The sequence below is a fragment of the Coregonus clupeaformis genome, chromosome 29 (genome assembly GCF_020615455.1).
Source record: "Coregonus clupeaformis isolate EN_2021a chromosome 29, ASM2061545v1, whole genome shotgun sequence".
Classification (NCBI taxonomy): Eukaryota; Metazoa; Chordata; class Actinopteri; order Salmoniformes; family Salmonidae; genus Coregonus; species Coregonus clupeaformis.
Genome location: NC_059220.1, coordinates 57,130,703 through 57,150,776, shown reverse-complemented (window position 1 = coordinate 57,150,776; position 20,074 = coordinate 57,130,703). Strand labels below are relative to the sequence as shown.

Below are 20,074 nucleotides of genomic sequence, written 5' to 3'. Positions count from 1 at the left end.
TCTATCTAAACACAACTTGACAACCATACAGCACATTAACACACTGAATGTATGACCAGATAGGCAGTAGTATCCATAATAGTCCTTCCATACAGAAATAAGTCATCCCACAACTTCAGCTCTGTCTCTCTCCACAGCACCTCATTCCTATACGCCTCTATGGCTCTTCACGGCTCTATAGAGGGCCAAATCCCCTGTTCCATCTCCATCTCAGCTCTTAAGCCCAGAAATGCAGACACTGAGCAGGCCTGAGTGCCTCGTGTGTGACTCATAAGAGAGACTCATAAACACCTCTGTAGAGGAGAGGTATATTGGGTCAGCCCAGGATATGTTTACATTATCCTGTCTCAGCAGTCCCATCCACCAGTCTAGTCTGCTTGACTCCCACATCCCAGCCCGGCACAGAAAGTTAAGATGGAGACTTGTTTATACCCCATTTGATATAGAGGAAAGTACAAAGAGCGATACAAATTTAGAAAACATAAAAAATGCATATTTAATTCACTGCTGTTGTTACGTGTGAAATTAGGCTGTTGATTAATGATACTGTTTGTTTCAGTGAGTATCTCTACGTTCTGAGAATGAAAAATGAGAGTGTGGGATGTGGACAAAGAAACGAACATAAGCGCTTCAAAAACACTGGTCGAAACCGGACACATGAATAATGCATAGGGACTGGCGTTCAAAGTTTGCTGACTGTCCTGAAAGCACACAGCAAACTCAAGTAAATATGTAGGACACACATGTGCACACACACACAATCACAAAAGTAATTTAAAGGCTTGTTATCACCTGTCCATCACCCGCCATGTGTATGGGATCCCTGAGTACGTTTAGATGAATCACCAGAAAGGCATGGGGCTGAAGAGTTTTATATGTAGAAATCAAATGACTGAAGCAAAACAGAAACAGAGCTCAGTTTAGGAAAGTCCTACAGTCTCCAACTCTAAAAATAACCTTGACCCTTCTGGTTTCTCTCAGTCTTCACTGGTCAAGTGTGAGTGGCTGCCAGCCAACTGGTATTGGCTAGGCTTTACTGTAGCTCCATCACTGGGACAGAGCAAAGATGGTGAGGAGGAGGATGGAAAAAACGTTTCTATCATTTTCTTCAGGAAGTGTGAATATCCACCATGAACAGTAGTAACACTGGAGGAATGAGAGAGTAGGAGAGAACAGGAAAGAGCAGGTGAGAGTAGGAGAGCCTCAACCTAAGGCGAACACTCTCTCACGTCTCTTCCCAGACCACAAACCACATCTACGTATTACTCTTCTGTTTCTATATAACCAGTCTCTGCTGGGCTAGTACCCTAACACCACCCTGTCTGATCATGAAAATAGCTCCTAACACTTAATAAATGGGTTATAACACCACCCTGTCTGATCATGAAAATAGCTCCTAACACTTAATAAATGGGTTATAACACCACCCTGTCTGATCATGAAAATAGCTCCTAACACTTAATAAATGGTGTATAACACCACCCTGTCTGATCATGAAAATATCTCCTAACACTTAATACATTGGTTATAACACCACCCTGTCTGATCATGAAAATAGCTCCTATCGCTTAATAAATGGGTTATAACACCACCTTGTCTGATCATGAAAATAGCTCCTAACACTTAATAAATGGGTTATAACACATCCCTGCCTGATCATGAAAATAGCTCCTAACACTTAATAAATGGGTTATAACACCACCCTGTCTGATCATGAAAATAGCTCCTAACACTTAATAAATGGTGTATAACACCACCCTGTCTGATCATGAAAATATCTCCTAACACTTAATACATTGGTTATAACACCACCCTGTCTGATCATGAAAATATCTCCTAACACTTAATACATTGGTTATAACACCACCCTGTCTGATCATGAAAATAGCTCCTATCGCTTAATAAATGGGTTATAACAGCATCCCTGTCTCTCACACTCAAGTCTATAACTTAATCAGATGGTGACTGTGAGAGTGATCTAATGCAGGTGATAGTAGGCTGTTTCTGAGTAGAGACAGTCTTTAACATTTCATCAGCTCTGCAGGAAGGGAGAGATGCAGGGCTGGTTTACACTGGCCTCTTCTGATTAATGCCCTGGGAGGGATGCTATTAAACAGCACATAGAATCCCACTCAAATATACTGCAAAAAATCTAATAAGAACATAAAACCACCATTCAATTACTCCCCCAGTCTGAGTCTCTGAATTAAAAGAGGAGCATATTTGAAAAGCTTTTCTGGCGCCACAGGGCAGCACAGTTAGAACACATGAATCAGAGAGAAATACTGTACTGTACACACGCTGTGTCGCAAAAGTAAATATTTTCCTCTGCAATGTCTGAAAACCCAATCTTCTGACAGAATAAACAACGTGTTTGAGAAAAGGCCAATAGCTGTCTGACATAGGAAAGAAGATGTAAATAGCTTGTTATGCTAATTCAAAAAATGTCAGCATAATCTGACAGAGTGGGAGTGAATCAACATTTGTGTTGTGGGGGTCAGAGCGTGGTAAAGCATTCTTGCCCTGTGGGTGTTGTTGGGGTTTAGCTTTTTATTTATCTGCTGTGGCCTCGCTCAGGGTTTACACAGGCACACTCTTACTCTCTACTCTCGCTGAATTTATACACTATGCATTTGCATTTCATAACTACATCAGGGATTGCTTGCCTTTTCCTTAGTCTTACTATATTGCCTGAGGTACCGACAGAGCAAAATGAAATTATATGTTGGAACATACAGTAGAGATACTCTCTAAGAGAAACTGTAAGGATTTACTAACAGCAATAAGCTCTTCTGCAGTGTATGCCTCCTAACCATTTACTGTACATGCAGGACTGTACAAGATGTCATCAAGGCAAAGGTTGGCTATTTGAAGAATCTCAAATATAAAATGTATTTTGATTTGTTTAACACTTTTTTGGTTACTACATGATTCCATATGTGTTAATTCATAGTTTTGATGTCTTCATTATTATTCTACAATGTAGAAAATAGTAAAAATAAAGAAAAACCCTTGAATGAGCAAGTGTTCTAAAACTTTTGACCAGTAGTGTAGTTACTGCACATGTAGTTACTGTGCATATAGTTACTGCACATATAGTTACTGCACATGTAGTTACTGTACAGGTAGCTACTGTACATATAGTTACTGTACATATAGTTACTGCACATGTAGTTACTGCACATGTAGTTACTGTACATGTAGTTACTGTACATATAGTTACTGTACAGGTAGTTACTGTACATATAGTTAATGTACATATAGTGAATGTACATATAGTTACTGCACATATAGTTAATGTACATATAGTTAATGTACATATAGTTAATGTACATATAGTTAATTCACATGTAGTTACTGTACATAAAGTTACTGTACATATAGTTACTGTATATATAGTTACTGTACATATAGTTAATGTACATATACAGTGCCTTCAGAAAGTATTCACACCCCTTTACTTTTTTCACATTTTGTCTTGTTACAGCCTGAATAAATCATTTATTAAATTGAGATTGTATGTCACTGATCTACACACAATTTTGTTTGTAGAATTGTAAAAAAAAATCTAAAAAATTAAAAGCTGAAATGTCTTGAGTCAATAAGTATTAAACCCCTTTGTTATGGCAAGCCTAAACAAGTTCAGGAGTAAACATGTGCTTAAAAAGTCACATAATAAGTTCATTCCATGTTCAATAATAGTGGTTACCATGATTTTTGAATGACTACCCCATCTCTGTGTCCCACACATACAATTATCTGCAAGGTACTCAATGGAGTAGTGAATTTCAAGCACAGACTCAACCACAAAGACCAGTTTTTTTTCTTCAATGCCTCGCAAAGAAGGGCACCGATGGGTAGATGTGTAAAAAATGTAAAAGCAGATGCTGAATATCCCTTTAAGCATGGTGAAGTTATTAATTACATTTTGGGTGGTGTATCAATACACCCAGTCACTATAAAGATGCCAGAGATGAAGGAAACTGATCAGGGATTTCACCATGAGACCAATGGTGACTTGGAAAGCGTTACAGAGTTTAATGGTTGTGTGATGAGAAAACTGAGGATGAATCAACAACATTGTAGTTACTCCACAATACTAACCTAAATGACAGAGCGAAAAGAAGGAAGCCTGTACAGAATAAGAATATTCCAGAACATGCATCCTGTTTGCAACAAGGCATTATGGGGCCGATTCCGACTTAGGAATTTACACCTTTCCTACGCACGCCTTTCCTAAGCATTTCTCAGTACTTGGTATTCAGATTGACCTTATTCAGTCGAGTATTGGGCTTTGCAGGCGTGGTTCCCTTGTGCGTGCTAAACAAATGTAATTCAACCTCTGAAAACAATCACACTTGCTGGCCAACAGATTTTCTCGTGGAGTTTTCATTCAATAGGGTTTTCAATACATTTATCTTTAGCCATCCCTTTAAATACGGTGTACCTGAAATTAGAATTTTGTCGACAGACTAAAATACATTGAGAGAACGGGTTCAGAAAATAGGGATCAATGAAAGAATGCCATCTATACATCTTCATCTCCGTTTCAGCACCAACTGGTAGATAAAAAAATACTCTGATCTTGTAGATTATTTAGGCAAATTTTAGGTTTAGGAAAGTATGTATGAAGGTTTGGAGAGCCTTTACGCACAAAATATATATCTATAAAAAAATTACAGTGGTTTTTGATTCATCCTGAAACTTGTTATATTCAAGTTCAATTCATAAAATATTGGAAGGTGGACAAAAGTGTACAATAGGGGTTGAACAATATTCCTATAAATCGACCCTAATTCTCACTAATCATGGAACTGTATGACAACAATGGTCCAGTTGTCGTGGAACATGCGCCAGGCTCCAGGTTTAACCTGATAAGTGTGGTCTGAGTTCCATAATGATTGAAATAGGCTACGTGTCCCCAATTATTGCACAATGTTAGCCTAATACAGTGGCTTGAGAAAGTATTCACCCCCCTTGGCATTTTTCCTATTTTGTTGCCTTACAACCTGGAATTAAAATTTATTTTGGGGGGGTTTGTATCATTTGATTTACAAAAGATGCCTACCACTTTGAATATGCAAAGATTTACATTGATTTACATTGATTTACAAAAGATGCCCCCCCAAAGTCAATACTTTGTAGAGCCACCTTTTGCAGCAATTACAGCTGCAAGTCTCTTGGGGTATGTCTCTATAAGCTTGGCACATCTAGCCACTGGGATTTTTGCCCATTCTTCAAGGCAAAACTGCTCTAGCTCCTTCAGGTTGGATGGGTTCCACTGATGTACAGCAATCTTGAAGTCATACCACAGATTCTCAATTGGATTGAGGTAAATACAGGCCATTCCAAGACATTTAAATGTTTCCCCTTAAACCACTCGAGTGTTGCATTAGCAGTATGCTTAGGGTCATTGTCCTGCTGGAAGGTGAACCTCTGTCCCAGTCTCACATTTCTGGAAGACTGAAACAGGTTTCCCTCAAGAATTTCCCTGTATTTAGCGCCATCCATCATTCCTTCAATTCTGACCAGTTTCCCAATCCCTGCCGATGAAAAACATCCCCACAGCATGATGCTGCCACCACCATGCTTCACTGTGGGGATGGTGTTCTTGGGGTGATGAGAGGTGTTGGGTTTGCGCCAGACATAGCATTTTCCTTGATGGCCAAGAAGCTCAATTTTAGTCTCATCTGACCAGAGTACCTTCTTCCATATCTTTGGGGAGTCTCCCACATGCCTTTTGACGAACACCAAACGTGTTTGCTTATTTTTTTCTTTAAGCAATGGCTTTTTTCTGGGAACTCTTCCGTAAAGCCCAGCTCTGTGAGTGTACGGCTTAAAGTGGTCCTATGGAGAGATACTCCAATCTCTGCTGTGGAGCTTTGCAGCTCCTTCAGGGTTATCTTTGGTCTCTTTGTTGCCTCTCTGATTAATGCCCTCCTTGCCTGGTCCATGAGTTTTGGTGGGCGGCCCTCTGTTGGCAGGTTTGTTGTGGTGCCATATTCTTTCCATTTTTTAATAATGGATTTAATGGTGCTCCGTGGGATGTTCAAAGTTGCAGACTCTGGGGCCTTTCAGAACAGGTGTATATATACTGAGATCATGTGACAGATCATGTGTCACTTAGATTGCACACAGGTTGGCTTTATGTAACTAATTATGTGACTTCTGAAGGTAATTGGTTGCACCAGATCTTATTTAGGGGCTTCATAGCAAAGGGGGTGAATACATTTGCAGGCACCACTTTTCCGTTATTTATTTTGTAGCATTTTTTTAAACAAGTACTTTTTTTCATTTCACGTCACCAATTTGGACTATTTTGTGTATGTCCATTACATGAAGTCCAAATAAAAATCAATTTAAATTACAGGTTGTAATGCAACAATATAGGAAAAACGCCAAGGGGGATGAATACTTTTGCAAGGCACTCTATGATCCACTAATGCTAACGACCCTCAGGAACAACTTACATGGCGTGACAGAGGAAAGAAAGGTAAACAGAATGTAATGGAATGATGCAAAATGTAAGCTACAAATTTAAGAACACTAACACTAAAGTGACAGTTATAAATGTATGTGGGTATTACTCACGATGGCTTCCGATAGTGGCTAATATTTAACATGATACAAATTGTAAAATAAAATAGAGAAAAGCCCGGGCCTAGGCTATAATTAAACAATTCTAAAGCGCATACATCAACTCGGCAGGTTCAGTCCTACAGAAGCCTATAACTTGGGTGTCCAAATTTCATCCACGCAAATGATGAGGGCACACAATTAATATATAACATCACCGCTATATATAGCCTATTTCACTATGGAAAAGGGGCCGCAATGCATGTCAGGTTGATATTATATTTTCAGTTTGCTTCCATATGGCTTGTTTCACATTCGTCTCCAGGCATCATAAGGAAAAAATAATCTAAAACAATTGCTATGTGTATTTACAATCCCCATCTCCAAAAGTATTACTCATTTACCTAGCTCTTATCAATAGCTCTTATCCATTTATAAATTACAGTACATGGAGAATTATGTTATTTCTATCCAAAAAAGAAAATATATATTAATTTTTTTCCACTTGGAACCGGCAGGTTTGCTTAACCTTATTCATGGTTTCCTTGCGCATAAAGGTGGTGGAATTATGAAGGTATTAAGTCAAGGTCAGAATATGGCTTATCTGTAGACACACCTCCACCACACCTTCATCTCTTAGATCTTCACCCTGAACGAATAGCGGGTGAATAGCATGCTATTCTCATGCTTAAATTCAAGATCAGAATACGCATAGAGAGAAAAGTGCATAAAAAGTGAATTACGTTCCTTTTACGCACAATTAACAGTTACAGAGATTAATGGCTGTGATAAGAGAAAACTGAGGATGGATCAACAACATTGTAGTTACTCCACAATACTAACCTAAATGACAGAGTGAAAAGAATAACAATATTTATTTACACGCATCCTGTTTTCAATAAGGCACTACAATGTGGCAAAGAAATTAACTTTATGTCCTGAATACAAAGCTTTATGTTTGGGGCAAATCCAACACAACACATCACTGATTACCACTGTTCATATTTTCAAGCATGGTGGTGGCTGCATCATGTTATGGGTATGCTTGCCATCGGCAAGGACTATGGAGTTTTTTAGGATAAAAATAAATGGAATACAGCTATAAGCACAGGCAAAATCCTAGAGGAAAACCTGGTTCAGTCTGCTTTCCAACAGACAATAACCTGAAACACAAGGCCAAATCTACACTGGAGATGGTTACCAAGATGACATTGAATGCTCCTGAGTGGCCTAGTTACAGTTTTGACTTAAATCTGCTTGAAAATCTATGGCAACTCTTGAAAATGGCTGTTTAGCAATGATCAAAAATCAACTTGACAGAGCTTAAAGGATTGTTAAAAAGAATAAGGGGGAAATATTGTACAATCCAGTTGTGCAAAGCTCTTAGAGACTTACCCAAAAAGACTCACCGCCAAAGGTGCTTCTACAAAGTAGTGACTCAGAGGTGTGAATACGTATGTAAATTGTCTATAAATTAGCAAACATTTGCCTAAAAACATTTTTTCACTGTCATTATGGGGTATTGTATGTACAGTGAGGGAAAAAAGTATTTTGATCCCCTGCTGATTTTGTACGTTTGCCCACTGACAAATAAATTATCAGTCTATAATTTTAATGGTAGGTTTATTTGAACAGTGAGAGACAGAATAACAACAAAAAAATCCAGAAAAATGCATGTCAAAAATGTTATAAATTGATTTGCATTTTAATGAGGGAAATAAGTATTTGACCCCCTCTCAATCAGAAAGATTTCTGGCTCCCAGGTGTCTTTTATACAGGTAACGAGCTGAGATTAGGAGCACACTCTAATCTCAGTTTGTTACCTGTATAAAAGACACCTGTCCACAGAAGCAATCAATCAATCAGATTCCAAACTCTCCACCATGGCCAAGACCAAAGAGCTCTCCAAGGATGTCAGGGACAAGATTGTAGACCTACACAAGGCTGGAATGGGCTACAAGACCATCGCCAAGCAGCTTGGTGAGAAGGTGACAACAGTTGGTGCGATTATTCGCAAATGGAAGAAACACAAAATAACTGTCAATCTCCCTCGGCCTGGGGCTCCATGCAAGATCTCACCTCGTGGAGTTGCAATGATCATGAGAACGGTGAGGAATCAGCCCAGAACTACACGGGAGGATCTTGTCAATGATCTCAAGGCAGCTGGGACCATAGTCACCAAGAAAACAATTGGTAACACACTACGCCGTGAAGGACTGAAATCCTGCAGCTCAAGAAAGCACATATACAGGCCCGTCTGAAGTTTGCCAATGAACATCTGAATGATACAGAGGAGAACTGGGTGAAAGTGTTGTGGTCAGATGAGACCAAAATCGAGCTCTTTGGCATCAACTCAACTCGCCGTGTTTGGAGGAGGAGGAATGCTGCCTATGACCCCAAAAACACCATCCCCACCGTGGAAGTGGAAACATTATGCTAAGGGTGTGTTTTTCTGCTAAGGGGACAGGACAACTTCACCGCATCAAAGGGACGATGGACGGGGCCATGTACCATCAAATCTTGGGTGAGAACCTCCTTCCCTCAGCCAGGGCATTGAAAATGGGTCGTAATGGGTATTCCAGCATGACAATGACCCAAAACACACGGCCAAGGCAACAAAGGAGTGGCTCAAGAAGAAGCACATTAAGGTCCTGGAGTGGCCTAGCCAATCTCCAGACCTTAATCCCATAGAAAATTTGTGGAGGGAGCTGAAGGTTCGAGTTACCAAACGTCAGCCTCGAAACCTTAAATACTTGGAGAAGATCTGCAAAGAGGAGTGGGACAAAATCCCTCCAGAGATGTGTGTAAACCTGGTGGCCAACTACAAGAAACGTCTGATCTCTGTGATTGCCAACAAGGGTTAGCCACCAAGTACTAAGTCAAGTCAATTTATAACATTTTTGACATACATTTTTCTGGATTTCTTTGTTGTTATTCTGTCTATCACTGTTCAAATAAACCTACCATTAAAATTATAGACTGCTCATGTCTTTGTCAGTGGGCAAACGTACAAAATCAGCAGGGGATCAAATACTTATTTCCCTCACTGTAGATGGGTGGGGGAAAAAAACTATTTAATCCATTTTGAATTCATACTGTAACACAACAAAATGTGGAATGCTTTCTGAAGGCACTGTAGTTACTGTACATATAGTTACTGTACATATAGTTTCTGTACTTATAGCTCCTGCACATATACTGCAGTTCCTGTACATATAATTACTGTACATATATTAATGTACATATACAGTGCCTTCAGAAAGTATTCATTTCCCTTGACTTACAGTATTCCACAGCTTGTTGTTACAGCCTGATTTCAAAATTGATCAAATTGATTTTTTTCTCTCACCCAGCTACACACAAAACCTCAAAATGACAAAGTGAAAACATGTTTTTAGAAATGTTTGCAAATGTATTGAAAATGAAATACAGAAATACCTAATTTAAAATCAAATCAAATCAAATTTTATTTGCCACATGCACCGAATACAACAGGTGTAGACATTACCGTGAAATGCTTACTTACAGCCCTTAACCAACAATGCATATATTTCTTAATAAAAAAGTAAAATAAAACAACAACAACAAAAAAGTGTTGAGAAAAAAAGAGCCGAAGTAAAATAAAATAACAGTATGGAGGCTATATATAGGGGGGTACCGGTGCAGAGTCAATGTGCGGGGGCACCGGCTAGTTGAGGTAATATGTACATGTGGGTAGAGTTAAAGTGACTATGCATAAATAATTAAAAGAGTAGCAGCAGCGTAAAAAGATGTGGTGGGGGTGCAAATAGTCCGGGTAGCCATGATTAGCTGTTCAGGAGTCTTATGGCTTGGGGTTAGAAGCTGTTGAGAACCCTTTTGGACCTATACTTGGCGCTCCGGTACCGCTTGCCGTGCGGTAGCAGAGAGAACAGTTTATGACTAGGGTGGCTGGAGTCTTTGACAATTTTGAGGGCCTTCCTCTGACACCGCCTGGTATAAAGGTCCTGGATGGCAGGAAGCTTGGCCCCAGTGATGTACTGGGCCGTACGCACTACCCTCTCTAGTGCCTTGCGGTCGGAGGCTGAACAGTTGCCATACCAGGCGGTGATGCAACCAGTCAGGATGCTCTCGATGGTGCAGCTGTAGAACCTTTTGAGGATTTGAGGACCCATGCCAAATCTTTTCAGTCTCCTGAGGGGGAATAGGCTTTGTCGTGCCCTCTTCACGACAGTCTTGGTGTGTTTGGACCATGATAGTTCGTTGGTGATGTGGACACCAAGGAACTTAAAGCTCTCAACCTGTTCCACTACAGCCCCATCGATGAGAAGGGGGCGTGCTCAGTCCTCTTTTTTTTCCTGTAGTCCACAATCATCTCCTTTGTCTTGGTCACGTTGAGGGAGAGGTTGTTATCCTGGCACCACACGGCCAGGTCTCAGACCTCCTCCCTATAGGCTGTCTCATCGTTGTCGGTGATCAGGCCTGCCACTATTGTGTCGTCGGCAAACTTAATGATGTTGTTGGAGTCGTGCCTGGCCATGCAGTCATGGGTGAACAGGGAGTACAGGAGGGAACTGCGCACGCACCCCTGAGGGGCCCCCGTGTTGAGGATCAGCGTGGCAGATGTGTTGTTACCTACCCTTACCACCTGGGGGCGGCCCATCAGGAAGTCCAGGATCCAGTTGCAGAGGGAGTGGGTCTAGGGTTTCTGGGATAATGGTGTTGATGTGAGCCATGACCAGCCTTTCAAAGCACTTCATGGCTACAGACGTCAGTGCTATGGGTCGGTAGTCATTTAGGCAGTTTATCTTAGTGTCCTTGGGCACGGGGACTATGGTGGTCTGCTTGAAACATGTTGGTATTACAGACTCAGTCAGGGACATTTTGAAAATGTCGGTGAAGACACTTGCCAGTTGGTCAGCACATGCTCGGAGTACACGTCCTGGTAATCTGTCTGGCCCTGCATCCTTGTGAATGTTGACCTGCTTAAAAGGCTCACTCACATCGGCTACGGAGAGCGTGATCACATAGTCATCCGGAACAGCTGGTGCTCTCATGCATGCTTCAGTGTTGCTTGCCTCGAAGTGAGCATAGAAGTGGTTTAGCTCGTCTGGTAGGCTTGTGTCACTGGGCAGCTCGCGGCTGTGCTTCCCTTTGTAGTCTGTAATAGTTTTCAAGCCCTGCCACATCCAACGATCGTCAGAGCCGGTGTAGTACGATTCCATCTTAGTCCTGTATTGACTCTTTGCCTGTTTGATGGTTCGTCGGAGGGCATAGGGGGATTTCTTATAAGTGTCCGGGTTAGAGTCCTGCTCCTTGAAAGCGGCAGCTCTACCCTTTAGCTCAGTGTGGATGTTGCCTGTAATCCATGGCTTCTGGTTGGGGTATGTACGTACGGTCACTGTGGGGACGATGTCATCGATGCACTTATTGATGAAGCCAGTGACTGATGAGGTGTACTCCTCAATGCTATCTGAAAAATCCCGGAACATGTTCCAGTCTGTGCTAGCAAAACAGTCCTGTAGCTTAGCATCTGCGTCATCTGACCACTTTTTTATTAACCGAGTCACTGGTGCTTCCTGCTTTAGGAATCAGGAGGATAGAGTTATGGTCAGATTTGCAGGGCGAGGGAGAGCTTTGTATGCGTCTCTGTGTGTGGAGTAAAGGTGGTCTATAGTTATTTTTCCTCTGGTTGCACATTTAACATGCTGGTAGAAATTAGGTAGAGCAGATTTAAGTTTCCCTGCATTAAAGTCCCCGGCCACTAGGAGCGCTGCCTCTGGATGAGCGTTTTCCTGTTTAGTTATGGCCTTATACAGCTCATTGAGTGCAATCTTAATGACAGCATTGGTTTGTGGTGGTAAATACACAGTTATGAAAAATATAGATGAAAACTCTCTTGGTAAATAGTGTGGTCTATAGCTTATCATAAGGTACTCTACCTCAGGCGAGCAAAACCTTCGAGACTTCCTTAGTATTTGATTTTTTGCACCAGCTGTTGTTTACAAATATACACAGACCGCCACCCCTTGTCTTACCGGAGTCAGCCGTTCTATCCTGCCGATGTAGCGTATAGCCCGCTAGCTGTATGTTGTCCATGTCGTCGTTCAGCCATGACTCGGTGAAACATAAGATATTACAGTTTTTAATGTCCTGTTGGTAGGATAAGCATAATCGTAGGTCATCTAATTTATTTTCCAATGATTGAAGATTGGCTAATAGGATTGATGGAAGAGGCAGTTTACTCGCTCGCCGTCGGATCCTTACGAGGCACCCCGACCTACGTCCACGATATCGCTGTCTCTTTCTCCTGCGAATGATGGGGATTTGGGCCTTGTCGTGTGTCTGTAGGATATCCTTCGCGGCCGCCTCGTTGAAGAGTAATGGCTGTCCTGATATCCAGAAGCTCTTTTTGGTTATAAGAGACGATGGCAGAAACATTATGTACAGAATAAATTACAAATAATGCGAAAAAACACACATAATAGTACAATTGGTTAGAGGGCTGTAAAACGGCAGCCATCTTCTCCGGCGCCATCATAATACATAAGTATTCACACTCCTGAGTCAATACATGTCAGAATCACCGATTAGTCTTTCTGGGTAAGTATCTAAGAGCTTTGTACACCTGGATTGTACAATATTTGCATATTATTATTTAAAAAAATTATTCAAGCTCTATCATGTTGGTGGTTGATCATTGCTAGAAAGCCATTTTCAAGACTTGCCATATATTTCCAAGCTGATTTAAGTCAAAACTGTAACTAGGCCACTCAGGAACATTCAATGTCGTCTTGGTAAGCAACTCCAGTGTATATTTGGCCTTGTGTTTTAGTTTATTGTCCTGCTGAAAGGTGAATCTCTCTCTTTCCTTTTATCTACATCTCTCTCGCTCTCTGATTAACACACTACCCTCAATAGCACGGTCACACACACACAAAGCAGAGATGAATGAGCGGATAGGGGAGTTTGGCCCATGCCAGAGACAGTGACTAACAGCCTTACTGTGTGAATGAAATATGACAGGCCTGCAGCTCCTGCAAGACCCAGCTTACTGGACCTTCTCTAGCCTCCCTCCATATTAAATGTAACTGAGACTGTGGATCTTTTACCAGATAGACAAACAAACAAAACAACCATACTCACACATACTGTACGTCAGGCACTCACGCACACACACTGCACACACACACACAAGCTAGCACACACACACGCACACACACAAACATGTACACACACACACACACAAACTTGGCGCACTCTCCCTCTCTCTTTCCAATACTGGGGCCCCTGCCAGAGAATACTATGATATGATTGTGAGCGTGACTCCTGCCGTGAGGATGTGATCGTTTTTCCCATAGAGCTCCAGTGTCTATGGAAATGGGCCCTTGTGCACCCCTGCAACGCTGTGGTTGCGGTGCTATGAGTTCATTATAAGAAGTGTGTGTTTATTGACATTGGGGAGGTCTGGCTGGGCCCAGTTCATTATCCCCCAGTGTTTACTGACTTTGGGGAGGTCTGGCTGGGCCCAGTTCTTTATCCCCTAGTGTTTACTGACATTGGAGAGGTCTGGCTGGGCCCAGTTCTTTATCCCCCAGTGTTTACTGACATTGGTGAGATCTGGCTGTGCCCTGTTCATTATCCCCCAGTGTTTACTGACATTGGAGAGGTCTGGCTGGGCCCAATTCATTATCTCCTAGTGTTTACTGACATTGGAGAGGTCTGGCCGTGCCCAATTCATTATCCCCTAGTGTTTACTGACATTGGAGAGGTCTGGCTGGGCCCAGTTCATTATCCCCTAGTGTTTACTGACATTGGAGAGGTCTGGCTGGGCCCAGTTCATTATCCCCTAGTGTTTACTGACATTGGAGAGGTCTGGCTGGGCCCAATTCATTATCTCCTAGTGTTTACTGACATTGGAGAGGTCTGGCTGGACCCAGTTCATTATCCCCTAGTGTTTACTGACATTGGAGAGGTCTGGCTGGGCCCAGTTCATTATCCCCTAGTGTTTACTGAGATTGGGGAGGTCTGGCTGGGCCCAGTTCATTATCCCTGCTGCTATGAGCAGACACAGATGGGAAAGCACACTAAGTTAGGGAACACCTCCACAGGCACAGACAATCTACCTGAGGCAACAGAGCGTGTGCCAATGTGTGTGTGTGAGGGAGAGCGTGTCATGCATGCAACTTTGGGTGGTCAGTGACTGAAATACCAATTTAGCTGTATTATACTGTATGCACAAACTGAGAAGTGCAGAAAGTTAATCAGTTAGAACACACACAAACATGACAACAAGTATACAAATACTGCACACATTCATGCGCACAAGTACACCTACACATGCACACACATGCACACACGGGTGCACGCACGCTGACATTGGGTGCAGGGTAATAAAGTGAGAAGTAATTTCTGAGCTTGTTTATGCCCTGTTTGTGCTATGGACAGCATATTGATCATCGTGGTTTATGATCACTCACTCCGTCGTTCAGAATAAATCTGCTGTGAGGATAAATCACTGTGGCTTTTAGCATCCTTAATCACCTAGTCATTCGAAAAATGACACACACGCAGGCACGCACACACACACATACACACACCAGCAAGGGTGACAGATGTGAGTTACCTTGGTGGATATTTATAAAGCTGCAGCCTTGATGGCACTGCAGCAGCGGTCATTGTTCTACAGTATTTCAATTAAATGTTTCAAGGACAAAATTAAATGTAAATAAGTATTTTTGCTGTTGTAGTGGGGACAGTAACATTAGAACTTTTTAAAAAGTATACTTTAAGGAAAATGTTTTTATATATATTTTTTCATAATATAATTTAAAAGTATGCATTTAGGTGTCTGTAATAGAATAAAAGTCACAAAAACAAATGTAGACATAAAAAATGCATTTCTATAGCTTCCAAAATATTTTATACAATGATGGGGGAGTGCCAAGATGGAGGCACGGTGGCTTCAAAACAGCACCCCCTGTCAGCCATCTAGTGTATATATATAATTGGTTGGGAGTAGCGGGGGTTGTCCTCACTCACCCTGTCTTCCTCCTCCCTGAGGTCCGGCATGGTGCTGATACACAGGCTGATGACGGTCACAGCCACCATCACCACTGACAGGCAGGCAAAGATCTTCCCTGGCAGGCCAGACTGGGGGTTCTCCACCATATCCCTCAGCTGGTTCATGAACTTGCGGTAGCGAGTCTCCTCAACTGGGGGGCGCAGCAGGGCGTGCCTCTGCCTCTGCTCCTCTTCCTGCCTCTCTTGCTCATTCATTTCTTCGATGCGCGTATACATCTTCCTCTTACAGCAGTGCTCCATGTAGGTCATCTCCACACCCCAGTAGAGCAGCTCGTCGTGGAGCGATAGCACGCACATCTCCCTCAGCATGCGCAGCTTCCCTGCAGCCAGGAAATTGAGGATGACGCGGAAGGCCGAGGGGCTGCGGTCGAAGAAGAACTCCCGCCGCGTCTCGTCATAGTCGTCACACACGCCAGCAATCTCCTCGGGGCTGCTGAGACCACAGAGCCGTCCCAGCCGGGTAAGGGGAAATTGCTCCAGCGTGCTCCAGGGGAAGGTGTAGCGGTTGCCCCCCACATTGATGACCGCTAGTAGGCCGTGGTCAACTGACAGCAGGTCCTCTGGTTGTCTGATGAACTGGGCCCTCTGATAGTAGACCCCCTTGACCGTCTCCGTCTCTGGGATCTGGGTGAAGATGGCGTCGAGGCTGCTGTCATCGCTGGCCGAGAGGTTGCTGAAGTCATGGTTTGCGTTGCTGATGATGGGCATGGCGGCATCCGGGTGGGTGGCCGGCTAGGCTGGTCACACTGGGGGCTCAGTGACTGGTCTGGGTGTTGGGCATCGGGGGGCTGGGGGACAGGTGTGTCCCTTCAGGCTCTGCAGTAGGATCAAGGGGGTCCCAGGCTGGTGGCGTCATGCAGACACTGATAGGAGATGGGAAGAAGGACATCAAACCTCAGTTAGACTGCAGTGGCATAGGCTCCTCCTTCTCTGCCTTACATCTCTAGTCCAGAGACTGACAGACACATCAGTGAGGATCAGTGAAGCTGAGGATTAAGCTTGAGATATGTGTGGCTCTCTCTGGTCATGTCTGTTTCAACCAGGGGTTAGAACCAAAATCATTTTCCAATCGTTTTCCTTTCTGAACAGAACCATTATTTGTTTCGTTCCGTTCCACTGTTCTGACCAGCAAAATAAAGTTCTGAACCAGTTTGAACCCCAAAAAAGTACTGGTTTATATCGTTCCTTTCTGTTCCTTTCTAAACCTCTGAAATATATATTGCGATTGAATCTGTATAGGAAAGTCATTAAGAGCAAATTGTATTTTGCCGTAGCAGTTGGTTTAATCATAATGACAGACAAACACACACACTGTGCTGCCAGTCACAGTGTAGGGCGCAAGAGACGTAACTGAAATTTTGAGGGTGAGGAGAGAGGATGGAGGAAGCTTGCCTTGAAGCGATGGGCATCTTGTTATGAGATGCATTATCTGAATTAGGCCCACAGAATTATACCTAACGAGGAGCGGCTTCTATGAAGGAGCTTTGAATGTCTTTGAACTTCCGAGTTGGTTTAACGTTGGACCAGAGCAAACGTTAGCTAACTAGCTAACAAGCTTGTAGAGCAGCGCTAGAATTAAAAACATGTCTTACCTTTTTGTAGTTAATAAATCCAATGTGAAACATCATAACTATAGTATCCTTAACTGGCATTGAAAAAGTCAATCCATTCTTCTCTAATTAAACATCTCTCCATAATTGCTGAATTACGCTTGTAACGTTGTCAGTAGGCTACAGTAACCTATCTTTCAGACGGGAGAGGCAAGTATCCTACACACACACACCCACTGGCAACATTTCCAGCTGGCAGGCAGATGCTGGAATAAGTTTCTTAGTGACAGAGTGAGGGCTTTGCATAGGCGCTTTGTTGCGATTTTTGTGGGACTGGAAAAAATGCCCGGAATGTAAAATAACGTTATTAACCGGTTCTCATGCTTTTAAAATAATTTAATAATCAAATAATTTCCTCAAATAATTTCTTTACCTTCTGGTTTTAGGTTATGTTCCCTGAACCAGTTCCAACCCTGGACAGATATCTAACAGGGATCCTCTTTTCTCAAGATGTTTATGACACTGACTACAACTGATCTGACTACTTTTTATATTTGCTGCACAGTTGGGTGCTTTTCAGGCCTCAACCAATGCAAATATTAATTGTTGTATAAAATTACACAATCAATTTAACATGTGGGGTAAGGCTATTAGCCTATACCTTAGTAGGACATGGATAATAGTCTGTGGATAATAGTCCAAATCAGGGGTGGGCTACATAATGTACATCCTCTAGTTTTGCATAGGTGATTCAATGCTCGATTCAATCCATATCGCAAATTTGAAGGTAAATTCCGACTGAGCCGATATATGCAGCATTTACCATGAATACAGTCTCCACTATCGCTGGGACAAATGTCAATCGCGCTATAGTGCTGAACTTCTGCATTACGGATTGAATCGAGCCCTCAATAAATCACTGCTGTCAATGTGTTTCATTTCGATCGTGGTGGGGAGGAGAGAATTATCAACTATTTATTAATAGAATCACTGGTAATACAGTATTCCCGTCGGAGGGTTGGTTGCTTTGCCTAGTGGAAAGTTAATTGAAGGAAGTGTTTTAGCGGCGCAGTGACATCAGCAGGAGCATTCCCTCCACCGCTCTCACTAGTGACAGTCAGGAGATACAGATATAGGATCATAATTTGAGCCTGTTTGCTACAGCAGGAAAATAATCCTGCAGCAACAGGAAATGTGAATTACTATGTGGATTATAACTCATGGACATTTTTGTAGGGGTTGATAAATTTTTTGTAAGGGAAAATTAAGTCTGACATTTCAAAATGGAAATTACAAACTTCAGAAGCCTTTTTAAACCTCAACTACACTACAATTTTAACATTTTCTGCATTGCAGGAAAGTTCTCCTGCAACAGGGTGACCAAATTAGGATCCTACATCTGTAAGCGCAATAAAGTTGCCATCCACTGTTGGTCCATTACAAACCCTTTGCCTGCCATTTAATGAAACAGCCTAAGAACCATGTAGCCTTCGTGACACTCATTCACTCACTCACTCACTCACTCACTCACTCACTCACTCACACACGCACACACACACTATGGGTCATTTTGTATAAAAGTCTTCTTTAAAAAGGGAAGGAGTTTATATGTCAAAACTAATCACAGGAAGGCAATACTAGGCTATTATAGACTACCATAATTAGTTATTTTATGGAACACATAATAACCTTTAATGTTTTATTATAAAGCATACCGTTAGGCTATGTGTTCAATCATGCCTTGTCTTGTTGTTTTCAACGTCCAACTAAAGCATCGGTCATCACTGTACAATACCATACACAATTTTAAACAGTGGAGACTGCTCTAACTATTCATTCAGATATACCGTTGCTGAACAGCTCTAATAGCTGTTTTTGGTTATTCCAATTGATCAAATCTAGGCTTTATATCAAATCTAGGCTACTTGCTATTCTATCATAATAATATAAATATTTTCAAGATATTATGATCAGATTGGTAGTTGACATTAAACTTCAATAGAAGCGCAATGACCATGACGAATATAGGCCTACAGTATTCGATAGTGAATATTGAATAATAAGAATGAAGACTACAGAAACTTGTCACGTACCATATTAGTGAGGAGAGCAGCTGATCACCTCTTTAGTTCTCAGTCCGTCTGATCATTCAATATCAGTCACACAAGTCTCACCGAAAAATATCAGCTGCCACATGTTGTATCCCGGGATCTACAGTGTCCCAACCTGTAAACTCGATTAAAAACTCTTCAAAATACGAAGAGAGAAAATGATTCGCGCTTAGTGTCCCGTTACAGATCCGTACTGCAGAGGCTGTGCGATGCGCGCGCGCTTCACAGATGAGGTACGGGTAGGGTACCTCAAGTTTGCGAAGAGTAGGCTAGGTGAGTGTCGTGAGTAGCGTAAGTGCCTTTCCCTTACCAAGTCACCTAACAAAGCCTAACTCTGAGTACCAAATATTGCCTTTCCCTTTACTGCTAATTGCTACGGCAATACCACGGGAAAGATTCGATGCCCTCTCTTGCCACACAGCCCCAGCAAAAAATACAATGTAAGTTATCCCAACGTATTGTTGCGTTATCAGAGCAGCACTGCACATGCTACAGTAGTTTTGTTTGGCTGACAAACTCTGGAGCCAAGTTAACCTTTTACATCCCGTAACCAGCAAGCTGCTCTGCTGATTTTATACTATTCAAATCTCCGAGCGGGGAGCGCGGATCATTTCGATCCCAATTATGTTTTTATGCAGCGGTGGAATACGCTCGCAGTGGGGCATCCCACAGTCTGATAATACTAGTCTAGTATAGACCTATCGGTATGCTCTTGTAAAAGATAAGAGAAGCGGTATTATGAGATTTTCAAACTATTCTAAAGGCAAAGGTCAA

At 42.2% G+C, this 20,074-nt stretch overlaps 1 protein-coding gene across 1 annotated transcript in view; it reads right to left on the bottom strand.

Annotated features, from left to right (window-relative positions):
* Window positions 1-19,789, bottom strand: part of kcng4a (potassium voltage-gated channel, subfamily G, member 4a) — a 31,880-nt gene extending 12,091 nt beyond the window's left edge. The window contains exons 1-2 of the mRNA XM_041890035.1: window positions 19,283-19,789; window positions 15,598-16,502 (exon numbers count right to left, since the gene is read on the bottom strand). Of these exons, the coding sequence (XP_041745969.1) occupies window positions 15,598-16,347 (750 nt within the window). The 5' untranslated portion in view covers window positions 16,348-16,502; window positions 19,283-19,789. The remainder of the gene's footprint in view (window positions 1-15,597; window positions 16,503-19,282) is intronic.
* Window positions 19,790-20,074: the final 285 nt, after the last annotated feature.